Raw genomic sequence first — 19,751 nt, 5'->3', positions numbered from 1 at the left:
ATATCTTAATATTTTTGTATTCCTCTCCAATAGTTGGCCCAAAACGCCATCCGACTCTTGTGTGGAATTGTCACCCTCTTTTGATTATATCATATTCCCCTGATCCTCGTGTCTTTTATTATTTTTATTATTCTAAAAAAGCAGAGGTAGGGGTCTCCATTCTTCAAGCTCGAATGAAGGCAACCTTTTTTGATAAGATGTCTTCTTCTAATAAGGGCCGTAAGTCTTGTTACTTTTTCATCCAACCAGACTTGCTTGTATCTACCCCCCCCCTCCAGCCAAAGCTGGGAGAGTATCATTGGGAGCCTACTTTTATCTCAGCATTAAAAACACTAGCCGACTTGAAGTTCGACATCCAAAAACTGCTCCAAGAGGGCATTCTCTACATTTTTGGGATAAGTCCAATCAAGGCTGGATTGCCCTTCAGCTTTAGTAAGGATTGCAATCTTAATTTCACTTTATAGCTAAATAAGGTTCTTTTTCCTTCTTGCAGCTAGGACCATATAGAAAGCCTCCGTGGGTGAGACTTTGAAACTTGATGCAAACGAGCTAAACCAGCGGGGAAAGACCGAGTTGGAGAAGCATGACCCTTAGCCGACTGGCTCTACTTATGAGGCTAATGTAGTGAGGTGACAGCCAGTGGGTCAGGAGACAACGACATGACCGCAAGTATAGGGGAGTTACTATAGGTCTCGTGCGGTGGACAAGAGGGGGTGAATTATCTTGCAAAGTAAATTTAAAACTTTCTTTTACTTTCCGAATTTAGCAAAGACACACTCACATTAGTTAGATAAAAATAATGACATAAGGAGGTAAGATACAAACAGAATTTTACTTGGCTACAACATAAATGGTTGTTAATCTAAGGCAATGACAAGCTCAACTAATATTTTCCTTTCAAGCAGGCAGAGTAGCCTCTTACAATCGTTGAAAGCACGAACACTTAAGACAAGAGTCAAAAAGTAATACGGAGTGTGTTGTTTTGGATGATGAAGACTAGGGCTCTATTTATAGTCTACTGGTCGAAACTAGCCATTTGCTGACATGGCAACTCTGCGCGCTTGGACCCTCTCCGGGCACTCCTAGCGAGACAAACTTTATCTCCACTTAATGACTCTGAGACTGATTCTTTTCATGTCCGGACATGGATGTCCGGATGCCCAGACCATTGTTGACGTGGACCTGAGGGTGATCCACAGTAACAGCACTACAACAAGGTGCCGGTGAGGCACCTTGGTGGTCCGGGTACTTAGACCATCTTGTCCGAGTGCCCTAATGGTCTAGGCACCCAGAGCAGTTGGTCTCGGGCTGGCCATCCAGTGCCTTCTCCGATGGCTGGCTCCTCCTCCAGTCGCTGGCTCCTCGTTCGGTCGCTTGGGTGATCCTCCGACTTTCTAGCGTTGAGCTCATTCGAACCCAACTCCGACCTTCTTCTCGAGCAATTTTTCGCTCCGGCTTCTCATACCTCAGACATCACAAACGTCTTCTCGTCCGTCGGTGTACTCTTCCACAATATCTCGTCCCTCAGATGCACTGAGTCCATCGCCTCCCTTCCCGTTCCATCATTCTAAGTAGTTGCGTCTTTCACTCGACTTCTTATGTTCTTAAACTCCTTCACACTCAGACATTAGGCATCAAACACAACATGACCTAATTTAACCCGGTTAAGTTAAAGTAACAAAAAGGAAAGTATCATAAGTAAATTTTGATTTTGTAATTTACTACAAAGATTTTGTAATAAGTAAAGAAATTACAAATTAAAATAATGGATACAAAAAAATCGTACCTCCCCTAGACTTAATTTTATTTTTTCCCCTTTGATCACATTAAAATTAGGGGTAATTTAAAAAATCTGAGAAAAATTATAAAGATTACCTAACCAATGACTAAGACTTAAAGTGCGAGTTATAAGTGAGCATGCTCTCACGCCCAATAACCTTCCAGGTCGGTGTCCCAGACTCTCGCCTTAGTGTGAGTTATAAGTGAGCATGCTCTCACGCCCAACGACCTTCCAGGTCAGTGTCCCAGACTCTCGCATAAGTGCGAGTTATAAGTGAGCCTGCTCTCACGCCCAACGACCTTCCAAGTCGGTGTCCCAGACTCTTGCCTAAGTGCGAGTTATAAGTGAGCCTGCTCTCACGCCCAACGACCTTCCAGGTCGATGTCCCAGACTCTCGCCCCAATGCGAGTAATAAGTGAGCATGCTCTCATGCCCAACGACCTTCCAGGTTAGTGTCCCAGACTCTCACCCCAGTGCGAGTTATAAGTGAGCATGATCTCACGCCCAACGACCTTCCAGGTCGGGTCCCAGATTCTCGCCCCAGTGTGAGCTATAAGTGAGCATGCTCTCACGCCCAACGACCTTCCAGGTAAGGTCCCAGACTCTCGCCCCAGTGTGAGCTATAAGTGAGCATGCTCTCACGCCCAACGACCTTCCAGGTCAGGTCCCAGACTCTCACCTCAGTGCGAGTTATAAGTGAGCATGTTCTCACGCCCAACGACCTTCCAGGTTGGGTCCCAGACTCTCACCTCAGTGCGAGTTATAAGTGAGCATGCTCTCACGCCCAATGACCTTCTAGGTCGGTGTCCCAGACTCTTGCCCCAGTGCGAGTTATAAGTGAGCATGCTCTCACGTCCAATGACCTTCCAGGTCGGTATCCCAGACTCTCGCATAAGTGCGAGTTATAACTGAACATACTCTCACGCCCAACGACCTTTCAGGTCATGTCTCAGACTCTCGCCCCAGTGCGAATTATAAGTGAGCATGCTCTCACGCCCAACGACCTTCCAGGTCGGTGTCCCAGACTCTCGTCTCAATGCGAGTTATAAGTGAGCATGCTCTCACGCCCAACGACCTTTCAGGTCGGGTCCCAGACTCTCACCCCAGTGCGAGTTATAAGTGAGCATGATCTCACGCCCAACGACCTTCCAGATCGGTATCCCAGACTCTCGCTTCAGTTCAAGTTATAAGGGAGCATGCTCTCACGCCCAACGACTTTTCAGGTCGGGTCCCAGACTCTCGCCCCAATGCAAGTTATAAGTGAGCATGCTCTCACGCCCAACGATCTTTTAGGTCGGGTCACAGACTCTCGCCCCAGTGCGAGTTATAAGTGAGTATGCTCTCACGCCCAACGACCTTCTAGTTCGGGTCCCAGACTCTCACCTCAGTGCGAGTTATAAGTGAGCATGCTCTCACGCCCAACGACCTTCCAGGTCGGGTCTCAAACTCTCGCCCCAGTGCGAGTTATAAGTGAGCATGCTCTCACGCCTAACGACCTTCCAGGTCGGGTCCAGACTCTTACCTCAGTGCGAGTTATATATAAATGAGCATGCTCTCACGCCCAACGACTTTCCAGGTCGGGTCGTAGACTCTCGCCCCAGTGCGAGTTATAAGTGAGAATGCTCTCATGCCCAACGACCTTCCAGGTCGGGTCCCAGACTCTCGCCCCAGTGCGAGTTATATATAAGTGAGCATGCTCTCACGCCCAACGACCTTCCAGGTCGGGTCCCAGACTCTCGCCTAGTGCGAGTTATAAGTGAGCATGCTCTCACGCCCAACGACCTTCCAGGTCGGGGCCCAGACTCTCGCCCCAGTGTGAGCTATAAGTGAGCATGCTCTCACGCCCAATGACCTTCCAGGTCAGTGTCCCAGACTCTCGCCTCAGTGCAAGTTATAAGTGAGCATGCTCTCACGCCCAATGACCTTCAAGGTCGGGTCCCAGACTCTCGCCCCAGTGCGAGTTATAAGTGAGCATGCTTTCACGCCCAACGACCTTCCAGGTCGGTATCCCAGACTCTCGCCCCAGTGCGAGTTATAAGTGAGCATGCTCTCACGACCAACGACCTTCCAGGTCGGTGTCCTAGAGTCTCGCCTCAGTGCGAGTTATAAGTGAGCATGCTCTCACACCCAACAACCTTCCAGGTCGGGTCCCAGACTCTCGCCCCAGTGCAAGTTATAAGTGAGAATGCTCTCATGCCCAACGACCTTCCAGGTCGGGTCCTAGACTCTCGCCTCAGTGCGAGTTATAAGTGAACATGCTCTCACGCCCAACGACCTTCCAGGTCGGTGTCCCAGATTCTCGCCCCAGTGCGAGTTATAAGTGAGCATGCTCTCACGCCCAATGACCTTTCAGGTCGGGTCCCAGACTCTCGCCTCAGTGCGAGTTATAAGTGAGCATATTCTCACGCCCAACAACCTTCCAGGTCGGTGTCCCAGACTCTCGCCCCAGTGCAAGTTATAAGTTAATATGCTCTCACGCCCAACGACCTTCCCGGTCGATGCCCCCTGCTCTCGCCTCAGTGCGAGCCGCAAGGGGACATACTCTCGTGTTCAACAGGTCTGTAGGTCATACTTCCACTTCAAATATGAGCTACAAGCAAGCAAGTCCATATGAGCCACTACTTCTCAACCCTTGTGGTAAGGAAAAGGTTTGGTAAGTAAATTATCCTTTCTAAATCATCCTTTCTAGAACATTTTCTTAGGGAACATGCCAGTACAAACCCACACCCTAATAGGCAGATAAGGCAGAGAACACTGTTTATTTAATAAGAGTTGAGGAACATCTTTTAAGAATTCACATTATTACAAGATCAAGATGCCTGGTCCCTCCTCACCAGATGAGCCGGCGCCTGAGCTAGTTCCTCCTTGATACGTTGGATGATGCTTTGTAGATGGGCAATGGTTTCATCTTTTATCTGGCTTTCCTCTTGCAGGAGGGCTACAGTGTCCTCGTGCTTCAACTTCAAATAGGTAATAAAATGGGTCTGACTTTTCAAGTCTAAATAAGCCTTATGCTTTAGAGTTGCCTCGGCCTGAGTTCTGGATTTAGCCACCAGCCAGAGTTCTTCCACTTCACTATAGAGAGAGGACTGAAGGTCCCTACTCTGTGTCATCTCAAGCAAGGCCTCATCTTTGTGAGTTAACAGCTGGGTCAAATGAGTGAGCTGGTGGCACAGAGAAGATATCTCGTTTGATTCCATGAGCAAAGAGAAGGGTAGCCTGAGGAAAGTGAAAGTGGCGGTATACGCGACCCTTTTTTAAGAGAGGCGTATGAGAAGAGTGAATCTCAGAACATGTGAGGATGTTTGGGAAATAGTGGGGCATTTATGGAAAAATAGCAGGATTGAGGACAGTGGAGTGGACGCACATGCAATAAAGTCCCACCTATCATTTATGGAAGGTGATAAATTCTGAGTTGGATATTGGAAAAAAGGCTAGCAGTCAAAGATACACAAAGGCAAGGTCAGGTAAGAACGGGACCTAGGTCTAGTCAGTCGGAATGGAGCCTCCTTCGACTAGACTTGAGGGGGAGGCTTGTGATACGGTGCATGATAGGGGGGTCGGATAGCTGACGTGGTCGGAAGTCAAGCCCACGTAGCGGTCAGAAGTCAAGCCCACGAGGCAGTCAGAAGTCAAGCTCACGTGGCGATCAGAAGTCAAGTCTACATGATGGTCAAAGGTCCAACCCACGTGGTGGTCAAAAGTCCGACCTACGTGGTGATCAAAAGTCCATATCACAGGGCGGTCCGGGTCGGGCATAAGCGGCGTTCAGGGGTTAGGCCTACATGGCAAGAAGGAACTCGGAAGGTAGAATATATAGCTCAAGATAGGCGAACTCAGGCTTACAGGTCAGGAATTACAGGATACAGGAAGACATGCAGAACATGATATACGGACCAGGATATACAGGTCAGGATATATGAACCAGGACATGCAGGCCAAGATAGGTAGACTAAGGCTTACAGGTCAGGACTTATGAGATAAGTCATGCAGAGCAGGAGACATGGATCAAGGCGTACAGGTCAGGACAGACGGACTAAGGCTTACAGGTCAGAACTTACATGATACAGGAAGACATGCAGAACAGGATATACGGACCAGGATATACAGGTCAGGATATACGGACTAGGACATACAGGTAAGGATAGGCGAACTAAGGCTTACAGGTCAGGACTTATGAGATAAGTCATGCAGAGCAGGAGACACGGATCAAGGTGTACAAGTCAAGACAGGCGGACTAAGGCTTACAGGTCAGGACTTATGAGATAAGTCATGCAGAGCAGGAGACACGGATCAAGGCGTACAGGTCAGGATAGGCGGACTAAGACTTACAAGTCAGGACTTACAGAAAAAGGTAGATCCGCTACCTTAGCGGCCCCCCTAGTGCCCGCCCCACGGATATGGAGGGAGGTTCATGCAGGTACACAGGCCATAGGCGCATGGCGGGGTAAACCCCAGGTCGTCAGTTCCTGAGAATCGACCCCTGACCATTACGCCAGAGATACCATGCGCCCACCGTCTGTGCTACGCCTTGGGGGCTATAAGTCAGGACTTACAGGATACAGGAAGACATGCAGAACATGATATACGGACCAGGACGTACAGGTCAGGATATACGGACCAGGACATATAGGTCAGGATAGGCGGACTAAGGTTTACAGGTCAGGACTTATGAGATAAGTCATGCAGAGTAGGAGACACGGATTAAGGCGTACAGGTCAAGACAGGCGGACTAAGGCTTACAGGTCAGGACTTACAGGATACAGGTCAGGACTCACAGGATAAGACATGTAGAGCAAGACATACGGACCAGGATGTACAGTTCAGGGTAAGCAGACTAAGGTTTACAGGGCGAGACATGCAGAACAGGATATGTGGGCCAGGACGTATGATTCAGGACTTATAGGATAAAATACGGAGTGGGGGCGTGCATACGGGACGAGACTTAAGGAACAACAAGCGAAGACCTAGATTGGCAGGGCGGTATGCGCAGGTCTGGATTTACCGGGATTTACCGAATGGAAAATGCAGGGCTGGACATATAGATCTGGATTTACGGGGCAACAAATACAAGCCAGGGAATGCGCCAGGGAATGCAGGTCTGTGCCCACAGGTCAAGATTTGTAGGTACGAGGACCTAGTCCAGGGTTAACGGACCGGGGCGAGCACACACTATACGACAATCAAGCCAGGGAATCGTAATAACCTGTTAGAGAATAATCACCGCATGTCAGGGAATATGCTAACGGTCTAGGGCTCATTGCCCACCGATCCCTCCTTAGACCTATAGGAAGATGTCATGTGTCATTCACCGCCAGACAAATCCTGACACCCAACATTCCCTGACACTCGTCAGACTCCAGAAGTACCCACTGCTATATAAAAAGGGAGGCTTAGCTTTTTTCCTTACGCAGGTACACTCACTCATCTTTTCACATTCATCCTTTACTTTTTGTCCTTTCGTTTCACTGTACTTCCGGGGAAAAAGTACCTGGCTTGAGCGTCGGAGGGCCTGACCCGGGGACTTTTTCCCTAGTTCTTGGTCTCTAACGACCTGGGTGCTTGTCTGAGCGTGCGCAAGAGACCTTCACCTCATCGTCTCCGTCATCACCCCTCGTCACTCACCCGTGTGAACCTTTTCGGTAGGTGCCAGGTCAACAAGGCGTCTCCATGACTTTCCGTCAACAGCGAGGGCAACGCGGCCAGCCTCTGTCCGACTCAGCTTCCGGACGGGATCACTACTCATTATGTGTAAAAACTACAGGGAAATAGTTTGACAGTTCTAGATGATCGAAGGGAGTTCGGGGTGACTGGCTAGTGATAACTCTTGACGAAAGATTTCAGAGGTTCCAAGCAACCATAAGTAGGTCGAGTTGACCGGAGCATACGGGTAACCAGAGCTACTTTCATGCGATTTAGAGATGACGTTTATTAGTAATTTGAGCGAGTTAGGTCAATATCAGATTTGACCTCTCTCTAGGCGATCGAAGGATGAACGGGTAATCGAAGAAGCTTTGCTAATGTTATCTCACAGATAGAAGATGTAGCCATGTCAGCATAAATATAGGTGCTCGGAGAGCTTTCTAGTGGGCAAGAGAGTGTTATAAAAGGAGATTCGAGACATAGCTTGAAAAATACCAATTCACAATTATTCTTCTCTATTCTTGTGCTCTTGTGCTTTTTGTGATGCGACATGCTATAACTCTACGCTTTCTGATTGACAACATGTAGAGTACATTTTCATTTCTGGTGTGTTGGCTTATTATATAATTGTGCTTAATTTTTATTTTTAAAAAATTTCTCTCCCTAAAAGTAATTAAAAATAAGAATCGTAATTTTCATTATTATTATTATTATTATTATTATTATTACTACTACATGTGCCTATTTCTGCTTTGTTTTAATTGTACTCAATTTTTATTTATTTAAATTGATAAATCGTTAGATGAATATTTATTTTTGTTATCTGTTTATCTATTATTTCTTTAATTATCATTTCATAATATTCATAATACTATTGACCCTCTAATAGAGAGTTCGATCCTACACCTTGAAGTAGATCATGTAGAACTTCAACTTTGCACTTGTTATAGGAACATCTCTGGTCAAAAACATCCATATGAGGAGGCGTGCAATGATTATTATAGTAGTTTTAGTAAAAAAAATATTAGAATAGTATTGAACTAATTTTAACCAAATTTAAATAATTTCAATTAAATTAGAGTAGCCTTAATAAATATTAAAGTAATTTTAATCAATATTAGAACAATTTTAACTAAATTAAAATAGTATTATTGCAATAATTTTAATACAAATTATTACAATAGTATTAGAATAATTTTAACCAACTTAAAATAGTTTTAATTAAATTGAAACAGTTTTAACAAATGTTAAAGAAATTTTTAACAATAATTTTAACTAGCATTAAAATAATTTAAATTTAAATTATTTAGAATTATTTTATAATATAATAGTTTTGACCTAAATTACTATATAATATTAAAATAATAATATCTTGAGAATGAAAAAAATGAATATCCTTTTAATTAGTATATATGAAGATATTCTTTCAATAAAAGTAGAAGCATCCTTTTAATTTTTACTTAATTAGTTTTTATCATAACTTTAGCAATGGCAGAAGACGACCCTATCGAACTCCAACGAGTTACCATTCGCCCCTAATCGAGCCCTTCGTCGCAGCACAGTAATCACCTTCAATAAGACTTTATTAGGACTCTGAATGCCCCCGGAGTCATTCGGTAGCTAATGGTGGATCCAGAAATTTAAGTATAGAGGGACGATTATTATGTAGAATAAGAGATAATATTCTCTATCTCCACAGGTGAAAACCCATAATACTAACGGGACCACCGATGTTGCCCCCTGTCTGCAGTGGTAGAATATTTAGGTTGTTATCTAGGTACCCGCGATTCGAGCCCCAGCTATGATGAATTTATAAAAAAAAATTCTCCAAATGGGACACACAACTAATGGATGTTGGACTTCTGGGCTGCCCGCTATGAGCTCTTTCCGATTTATCCTGGTGGCCGGTGGGAAATTTTCGTGGGGCCGGACCGGTCACCCCAGGCTCGATGTTACCCAACCTGATTAATCATTTTTATTATTAGGACTCTGAACGCACCTGGGGCTATGATGCCACGGTAGGGCATCCAGATTATCACCCAGATACCCGCGATTCGAGCTTCAGCTATGATGAATTTGTAGAAATTTTTCCTCCAAATGGGGTATGCAACTAAAGGATGCTGAGTTCTTAGGTTGCCCGCTGCGAGCGCTTCTCGATTTACCCTGGTGATCGATGGAAAAATTTCGTGGAGCCAGATCGATCACTCTATGCTCAATATTACCTAGCCTGGTCAATTGTTTTTGTATTTGGACTCTTAACGCCCCATAGATTAGCATAATGAGAAACTATACGATGGGTTGATTCAATTGATTTTGGAGTTAATTTTCAACTTATATAAAAATACTTAGTTCAATGTTTAGCCTTTTTTATGTATAGAGTCAGTGGGGTAAAATATTTTTCTGTGATTTATTTATTTGTATCTAGGCTTATGATACTGAACTATGTGAGGTGGGCATTATCCTCCCATTTATGACAACTTTGAGATTCTTATGGAGTGTCTAATTGACTAGAAGATGATAAATTTAATACAATGGGACATAAATTAATTCTCAAGGTATGTATGTCCTCGGGGAAAAAAACTCCTCTTATCCTATCAAGATATGTTATAATCCGACCTCATGATTTACCTCTTTTTACGTAATTTGGAGATGAACTGTGAGAGACACCTGGTGTGAGCATAATTATCTTTATTAAGACTTTAAAAGATCATAATGCCCCCATGGACAGACACAGTTGGTATTTGTATTTGGTGCTATTGCAATAGGCCACAGGATCGATTCTCAATGTGTGAAAAATACATCCTAGGTCATATAACGAGCTATTGTGCCGGATGAAACTCCTTGTAATTTATCTCCCTCTTAGATCGCATGAGACAATTCTAGAGGGACCCAGTGAGGGTTATCACCCTTTATTAGAACTCTGAAACCCCTAGGGTGTAGCGTAGCTGGTTCCTAGAAGGTAAAATTACTTCCTTCGTACGGGTTCGAATAATGAGATTGATGGCCGCAGAATACCCTCCCACTATGGGCCTATTTGCATACATAATTTACTTGTTTGTATCATAATGTGAGGCCGACGATACTAGACTGTTTGGGAGTGAACGAAATTACATTTTTTACTTCATTTATTAGGACTCTGAATAACCCCTATGATCTGACACAATTGGTACTTGTATGTGATATTATTGTAATATGTCACGAGATTAATCTCCAATGTGTGCACAATACCTCGTTGGTCACTTGACTTCCAATGCAAATGACCATTGTACTGGGTGAAGCTTCCAAGGATTTACTTCCCTTACCATATCGCATGGGACAATTCTAGAGGAGGGCATGGAATGAGAATTATCATCTTGATTAGGACTTTGAATGCCTCGGGGCTTAGCTTGATGCCAAAAGGTTGGGTGTATTCCTAAATAATCCAGATTTAATTTCTATGCAGGACACAACTAAGATGGTTAAACTATTAATAATATTGAATCACTAATTAAGGAGCCACCGTACTTTCAAATTTTTTTTTGACAAAATATATAGACGAGACTATCCATCATCTCAGAATTAGTTAGCACATGAAAACCTGATACTCTATTAGAAAAAAAAAAATATTAGAACTCTGAATAACCCCAATCAAATGAATATAACTGACAGATTCACAAATATCACTGTCACAAAATTATGGCAACGGTTGGTCCGGTTTTAAAAACGTTGAAGTTGACCAGAACAAGTCAGCCGACCGTTCGCGTGTTGAACCGGTATGCCCGTGGCTTCCCTGCTGCTTCATGCGCAGCTACTGAGATTGACCGGCATCGTCCGGTGCTTTGAACCAGCCTATTTTTGCCGGCACAGACTCTCTCTGTCTTCAATTATTGGATAAAAAATATTAAATATTTAAAAAAATATACGAACGAAAAGCATGAGGACCGGTACAAACAGCCGTTACGCTCGTAAATCGTAGTTGATCATCGTAATTAACTCACATGTTACACATGTGAGAAGGGACGAAGGTGGTCGCCGTTCAACGTTCTATATAATGCTCCAGCCTTTCGTCTCCCTTGCTTCAGGTCGTCTTCGAGCAGCTCGCCCTCCTCCTCGCTGACTAGCTCCTCCTTCTCTCTTTCCTCTGTTCAGCGATCGAGAGTTCATTTTTGTGAGCCGTGTACTTGCTTTCGTCTGCTCGCGACATGGAGGCAGCAAGCGCTCTGATGGCCGCCTCCCCTTCTGCGGCTTTGCTCAGAGGTCGAAGCTTGGGCGTGAAAGCTGCTTGCCGAAGAAGACAGGTTGAACAAATCTTCCTGCCCTGGTTTCGTTTCTTGAGTTTTTCTTTCCCTTTTTGCCGATAAAAAGTTGGGTTTTAGGGTTTCGAAATGGAGATTTGGGGGGAGAGTGTTGCAGGAATTCATGATTTTTTTCTTCCTTTTAGGTTTCGGTGAGAGCTTGCGCGGAGAGCGGCGATGGGAAGATTATGATTTCCAAAGACAAGAGTGGGTGGAAGATCGATTACTCAGGGGAGAAGCCGGCGACCCCTATTTTGGATACCATCAATTACCCTATTCACATGAAGAATCTTTCCACGCAGGTGAGTTGCCCGTCCTCCTTTGGTCTAGGGTCAAAAACAAAATTCATCTTTGTGACTAATTTTGGTGGGAAAATTTCTCCTTTGATTTCCGTTTTTTAGGATCTGGAGCAATTAGCTGCTGAGCTGAGAGCTGAAATTGTGTTCACTGTGGCCGAGACTGGTGGGCACTTGAGCTCCAGTTTGGGGGTGGTAGATCTTTCAGTGGCTCTCCATCATGTGTTCGATACCCCTGAAGACAAGATCATTTTTGACGTCGGCCACCAGGCCTACCCCCACAAGATATTGACCGGAAGAAGGTCGAAGATGCACACCATCAGGCAAACCGACGGGCTCGCCGGATTCCCCAAGAGAGAAGAGAGCGTGCACGATGCCTTTGGTGTCGGTCACAGTTCCACAAGCATCTCCGCAGGGCTTGGTACTTGAGCTACTCCACTATTCTTACATAATCCAAGACATTCGGTTGATACAAGACCTGAAGCCACAATTTGTTTATTGGCAGGAATGGCTGTTGCTAGGGATTTGCAGGGGAAGAAGAACCATGTCATTGCGGTGATTGGGGATGGAGCCATGACCGCAGGCCAAGCCTACGAAGCCATGAACAATGCTGGCTACTTGGACTCTAACCTTATCATCGTGTTGAATGACAATAAGCAAGTTTCACTTCCAACTGCAACCCTTGATGGACCAGCAGCTCCTGTCGGGGCGCTTACTAAGGCCCTCACCAAGCTTCAATCCAGCACCAAGTTCAGGATGCTCCCGGAAGCAACCAAGGTATCATCGTCTGCCCTTAAACACCACCATGTTTGCCACAAAGACCAGTTGCTTACAGGGTTGATGTGTGTCTGTTCAGGATGTCACGAAGCAGATCGGTAAGCAAACACACGATATTGTTTCGAAGGTGGATGAATTTGCTCACGGAGTGATGAGTGCCCCAGGTTCTTCTTTGTTCGAGGAACTCGGTCTGTACTACATTGGGCCTGTAGATGGGCATAATGTAGGCGACCTGGTTTCCATTTTTGAGAAGGTGAAGTCCATGCCAGCTTCGGGTCCTGTCCTCGTCCACATTGTTACGGAGAAAGGAAAAGGGTATCCTCATGCAGAGGCTGCTGCTGATAAGATGCACGGTGAGTGCCATTGGCTAATTACTCGAAGCAATTGTTCCTGGTTCTTTCCAAGTTTGTTAATTTGGTCTAAACAATGTGCCATTTGATGCTTGCAGGTGTTGTGAAGTTTGATCCTGAAACCGGGAAGCAATTCAAGTCGAAGTCATCCACTCTCTCGTACACACAGTACTTTGCGGAGTCTCTCATCAAAGAGGCCGAGGTCGACGATAAGATCGTGGCTGTTCATGCTGCCATGGGCGGCGGCACAGGGCTGAATTATTTCCAAAAGAGGTTTCCTGAGAAGTGCTTCGATGTGGGAATTGCCGAGCAACATGCAGTCACTTTTGCTGCCGGGTTGGCTGCAGAGGGCCTGAAGCCCTTCTGTGCCATCTATTCCTCGTTTCTGCAACGAGGATATGATCAGGTGGTTCATGATGTGGACTTGCAGAAGATTCCGGTTCGGTTTGCACTCGATCGAGCTGGCCTCGTCGGTGCCGACGGACCTACACATTGCGGGGCATTCGACATCACCTACATGGCCTGCTTGCCCAACATGATCGTGATGGCTCCATCTGATGAAGCTGAACTGATGCATATGGTGGCCACAGCGGCAGCCATTGATGACAGACCTAGCTGCTTCAGATTCCCTAGGGGCAATGGAGTTGGAGTGCCCCTCCCTACAGGCTACAAAGGCACTCCTCTTGAGGTGCCCCTTCCTGCCTTCTCAACCATCGTTACTCTCATGTTTCTACAAAATTAAGGCATCATTTTCTGACAAGATACTCATTTGATTTGTTTGGACAGGTTGGGAAGGGTAGGATTCTGATGGAAGGAGATAGAGTGGCCATCCTCGGATATGGTTCCATAGTTCAGACATGCTTACAGGCTGCAGACTCACTTAAGACCCATGGAATCTTTACAACAGTGGCTGATGCTCGGTTCTGTAAACCTCTGGATGTGGAACTGATCAGGAGGCTGGTAGATGAGCATGAGATACTTATCACAGTGGAAGAGGGCTCCATTGGAGGTTTCGGTTCGCATGTCGCGCAGTTCTTGGGCCTGAATGGCCTTCTGGATGGACACCTCAAGGTAAATTTCTCCTCGGCTGATCTGAAACACTCTCATCTGATTCAAAATGGTTGAGAAGTAGCAAAGCTTATTTTTGTGCTCTTATGTGCAGCTGAGATCAATCTTTTTGCCTGACCGATACATCGACCACGGATCGCCAAAGGACCAAGTCGAAGCGGCTGGACTTTCCTCCGAGCAGATTGCAGGAACCGTGCTCAATCTCTTGGGCAAACCCAAGGAAGCATTGCACCTCCAATGAAAAAATCGGAGCAATCAAATATGCAATTACTACAGAACAACAAAATTTAGATTCAAGGGAATGAGGGTTTGGAATTAATTGCAAATACCACCCTTTTCCTTCCCATCTTTTCGTTCTTCATTGCTGCCTCATCCTCGGTTCAAATATGTGAGAGGATGAATATAATTTGTCAATCTGATTCCATTTAATTCAAGCAATTGGAATAAGTATTATGTTTATGACTTTTTATGTTTGTTCATTATGCTTGTAGAATAGTTATTAGGACATCACAGTCGTAAAACTTTTTCATGAGCTCCTTTGTTGTCACATTTACATCAAGTTAAAAGTAAAAAATCTTACATGAGCCACTAAGATAACGAATCTATCTTCTTCTTTTTTAAACTTCACACATCTCTCCACTAAAAAAAATCTCCTAACATCTTTATGGGTCTCATATTTTCTCATAAATTATTATTTTTTAATATTTTATTGTTTAAAAAAAATGAAACTTAAAACAAAAATTTTAAAATTAAAAGAAAAAAAATGGGGAAGACCCTGTTTAGGGGAGCTCCCTCATTGGAGTCACGTAGATAACGAGAGCTCTTAGAGAATTCTTGGATGCCCTTATTTGTCTATTATTATGTGTGTAAAGATTTCAAAAAGTTAGTCAGGTAAAAAATCAAAAGACATCATTTTTTATGGATTTTTTTTACCAAAAGGAGCAATCATATTTTCTTATTTATTAAAAGGAGTACTCTAGTTCCAAAATTATTAAAAAGAACATCAAAATAGTATTATTCTCTTCTTACTTCTTCCATCATCCTCCTAAATCCCCTCTCTCTAGACGTTATTTTCCAATGCATCCCCTAGTGAGCCTGATATGAGAAAATATCAAGCTCACACGGGACCTAATGTAACAAAATATCAGGTCCATGTTGAGCATAATATTGGACCATATCAAACCCACACTGAGCCTAATGTGAGAAGATATAAGACTTACACTGGGCCTGATATGGGAAAATATCAGGTCCACCGCATGCCTAATATGTGATCATATCATGTCCAATGGTAGGTCTGATATGGAAAAATATCAGGTCCTTTTTAATCCTAGAGAGAGGGGATGTATTGGAAAATGGTAAGAGAGAGAGGGGATTTAGGAGGTTGGCAGGAGAGGTAGGAAGAGAATAACATTATTTTTAGTGCTCTTTTTGATAGTTTTTGAAATTAGGGTACTCCTTTGGGTAAATAAGAAAACATGACCACTTCTTTTGATAAAAAACTATTTTTTTATTGGAATAAGGATGTTTATATATATTTATTATCAGAAGACATCCCATCTCATTTTATATACTTTATCTTTAAAACTTATTTCTATTTGATGTTATTGTAGACCATAACTGTTAAATAATAATAGATCCATAGTTGGATAATCATTGTAATAATTATGATTTCATAATTATCATAATTATATAGTTAATTAAGTTATAGTAAGAATGATTTCATAGTTACTATAATATAATATTGATTAGTATTTATAAAAATAAATTATCTATATTATAAAAAGGTAGATCCGCTACCTTAGCGGTCCCCTTAGTACCGGCCCCATGGATATGGAGAGAGGTTCATGCAGGTACACAGGCCATAGATGCATGGCGGGGTAAACCCCAGGTCGTCAATTTCTGAGAATCGACCCCTGACCATTACGCCAGAGATACCATGCGCCCACCATCTGCGCTACGCCCTGGGGACAATAAATTATCTATATTATAATATATATGAATGATAGTTCATACATGTCAAAATATTACTTCAATATAATATTGATCCATGTAAATGGGAGGTGAAGTGTTCATATTGAATTATAATTGTTATAATATAATTTATTAGTATTCATTAGAGTTAAAGTATTTATGTAAAGAAATTTTTTATTAATCATAATTGAAATATTTATATTGGAGTAGTTATGAGCCTATTAATAAGTAACTGCTACAGTAATATAAAAAAAAATAAGGGTGATTATATATATATATATATATATATATATATCAAATGAAACATCCTTTTAATAATAAATAAAAAGCACTTTTAAAATTCTATTTTTATTTTTGTCCAATTTCATAAACAAAATTAAATTGTTGAATCTGGATATTCCATATATGTTTCAACAAATCTAGTATAAACTTCAATAATGGAATTAGCATCCACTATTAAATTAATAATAAATATAGCAAACTGTAAAGGCTTCGTAATTAAGTTTGCAACATGATCTTTAGATTAAAAAAATAGATATTTGAGTCTCTTCCAAATAAGTTGGTGGAGATGGCTCATACGAGGACATGCTTTGCACGATCATGCCATCGGACATGACTGCTTCATGTCTGAGAATAGCACGGTCGTGTCACTAGATACAACTTAATTACGTTCATGTACGAAGGAGTCAGCATGGCCATGCCACTAGACACAGTCTAGTCGTGTCCGGGGTCTGAAGGAACGGGCACACCCGTCGTGCCCAGGTGCATGGCCTAGCCATGCCTCATGTTGGAGCATCGAGAGTTACGAGATTTTTGATTTACTTGGTATTTTTAGTCTAAAATACCTTGTATGCTTGAACTATATATATATATATATATATATATATATATATATATATATATATATAGTTAGTGTTGATATCCTGCGCCGCACAGTGCGCGACTGTGCGCGCGCAGGATTCAACACTGTATATGAATTTTTTTTTAATTGTTTTTGTTTTTTTTAATTATTTGTTTATGAATTAAAAAATAATTAAAAAAAATAAAAAATAAAATATTTTTTTTTGTAAGAGTTTATTTCTAGGGTTCAGGTTTTAGTTATAGTGTTAAAGTTATTTTTTTTTTAGATTTTACCTCTGGGGTTTAGGCTTTCCAATTAAGTTATAGTGTTTGGTTTTAAAAAAAGATTAAAATAAAATTAATTTAAGTATTTATTGAGTATTGTAATATGTTAAGGGGATATATTAAGGTATTAAAAATTTATATAAGAAAATGTTAAATTTTTTAATTGATTTTTTAAATTTAAAATATTAAAAAAATAAAAAAAAACTGAGCGATCTCCTGCGCGTGCACAGTCGCGCACTGTGCGAGCGCGCAGGAGATCAAAACTCATATATATATATATATATATATATATATATATATATATATATATATATTTTGTAACTCTAAATCTAATTCTAATAGAGAACTCTTGGCTATTTTATGGAGTAAGCACATTGTCGACTATGGTAATTCTTTCATCTTCTCTCCTTTCGTGATTCTTCTTTTTCCTCTTCTATTTCTTCTTCGATGATTCTGCACATTTGTTGCGGCACAATTTCAACAACTAGTTACAGATGCTCTTTTGGAATCTCATTAATAGAAGAAAGCTAGTGATAATACATCTCAAGGTGAATGGTTCATTGTGAGAGATAACTAGGAACGTGGTAGGAGCAAAGATCGATATGAGTCAGGCAACGATAATAAAATTTGATCTATATCGAAAAAAAGGAGATCACGTGCTCCAAAGTGTGAGGTAAAAAGTCACATTAAGAGAGATAGTCTAGAGAAAAGGAAAGAGAATAAAGATGATTCATTAAAGTCTGCAAATATATTGGAAGAAAAAAAATTCAAAGAGTGACGATGACATTGTTTTTCTATCTTGTCAAGTTCAAAGCAATTAATAAATTCTTGGTTCCTAGATTCAAAATGTTTTTATCATATGATGTTTAACAAGAATTAGTTTAACACCTACATATTAGTGAATTCGGAATATCAAAATCAAGATGTTTGATGAAGTGATCAGAATATTGAATGATATTAGACATATATCAAATGTAAGGAAGAACTTGATTTTATTAGGTACTTTGGATGGTAGCAATTTTTGTTGGTAGTGGGGAGTGTTAACAGTTATCAAAACTGTCCATACTTAACCCATGTTTGCTCCTTCATATAAGTCGACCGTTAGAATAAATCGGAAAACACTCATGATGGACAGCTCAGAAACCCAACTATAATCCCATTTAGAGGAAAAATATATGTAAATGTATCGTAACTGGAAATTGAACCGTGGGTATTCGGATGACAACTAGTACGAACAACAATTATGACGAACGGAATTTGTTGCAAATCGCCGTCGGTGTTTACAGTTTAAATCTTGTTTTTTATGTATTAGATGTTGAAATAAACAATCTATTGCCGAAGATTTATGGGGTATTAGTTGAATTTAAACTACACTGAATTAAATTCAACATACAGTCGAAATGACCTGAGCGGATAATCTCAGGCTGCCAGCAGGGGCTGGTTTCTGTTACGTGCCGAAGAGCGGACTGAGTCGCTGAGCAAGCTGATCAGCCGAGTAGTAGGTATGTATTGTCGAGTGGGCAGGTCGGCTCAACAACAAGTCTGTGTTGCAGAGCGACAGGTCTGGCAGATCTGCGTTGCAGAGCGGTAGAGCGGGCAGATCTGTGTTGCAAAGCAACAGAGCGAGCAGATCTGTGTTGCAGAGCGATAGAGTGAGCAGATCTGTGTTGTAGAGCGACAGAGCGAGCAAATCTGTGTTGCAGAACGATAGATCTGTGTTGCAGAGCGACAGAGCAAGCAGATCTGTGTTGCAGAGCGAGCAGATCTGTGTTGCAGAGTGATAGAGTGAGCATATCTATGTTGCAGAACAACAAATTTGTGTTGCAGAGCTGCAGAATCACAAAGCGGGCAGATATGTGTTGCAGAACGATAGATCTGTGTTGCAGAGCGACAAAGCGGGCAAATCTATGTTGCAGAACGACAGATTTGTGTTGTAGAGCGAGCAAATATATGTTGTAGAGCGATAGAGCGGGCAGATCTGTGTTGCAGAACGACAGATCTGTGTTGCAGAGCGACAGAGTGAGCAGATCTGTGTTGTAGAGCGACAGAGCGAGCAAATCTGTGTTGCAGAACGATAGATCTGTGTTGCAGAGCGACAGAGCAAGCAGATTTGTGTTGCAGAGCGAGCAGATCTGTGTTGTAGAGCGAGCAAATATATGTTGTAGAGCGATAGAGCGGGCAGATCTGTGTTGCAGAACGACAGATCTGTGTTGTAGAGCGACAGAGCGAGCAGATCTGTGTTGCAGAGCGGCAGATCTATGTTGTAGAGTGAAGTGACCGGTTGGGTTTTGAGTTGCGGACCGAGGCCAGCGATTAACATAGTTTTCTTGAAACAGATTCGCCCCACCTCCAACTATGCTTCGAGGCTTACTAGGGTTGTTTGTTTCCCAGGATATAACGGCTGACCGTGATTCCCACCAAGCACTGGTGGTCACGGCGAACTGAGTGACATCCGATTGCTATCACG

The 19,751-nt window shown here is 42.5% G+C and overlaps 1 protein-coding gene across 1 annotated transcript; it reads left to right on the top strand.

The window, feature by feature from the left end:
* The first annotated feature begins 11,461 nt into the window (after nt 1-11,461).
* Nucleotides 11,462-14,647, top strand: LOC121984003 (probable 1-deoxy-D-xylulose-5-phosphate synthase 2, chloroplastic). Its single transcript, XM_042536750.1, has 8 exons — nt 11,462-11,700; nt 11,844-11,999; nt 12,099-12,414; nt 12,499-12,770; nt 12,850-13,123; nt 13,219-13,808; nt 13,907-14,191; nt 14,283-14,647. The coding sequence occupies exons 1-8, from the start codon at nt 11,605-11,607 to the stop codon at nt 14,427-14,429; spliced, it is 2,136 nt and encodes a 711-aa protein (XP_042392684.1). The 5' UTR covers nt 11,462-11,604; the 3' UTR covers nt 14,430-14,647.
* The last annotated feature ends 5,104 nt before the right edge of the window (nt 14,648-19,751 follow it).

Source organism: Zingiber officinale, chromosome 5B, assembly GCF_018446385.1.
Source record: "Zingiber officinale cultivar Zhangliang chromosome 5B, Zo_v1.1, whole genome shotgun sequence".
Lineage (NCBI taxonomy): Eukaryota > Viridiplantae > Streptophyta > Magnoliopsida > Zingiberales > Zingiberaceae > Zingiber > Zingiber officinale.
Note: the sequence above shows the minus strand (reverse complement) of the source record. Positions and strands in the feature narration are given on the sequence as shown.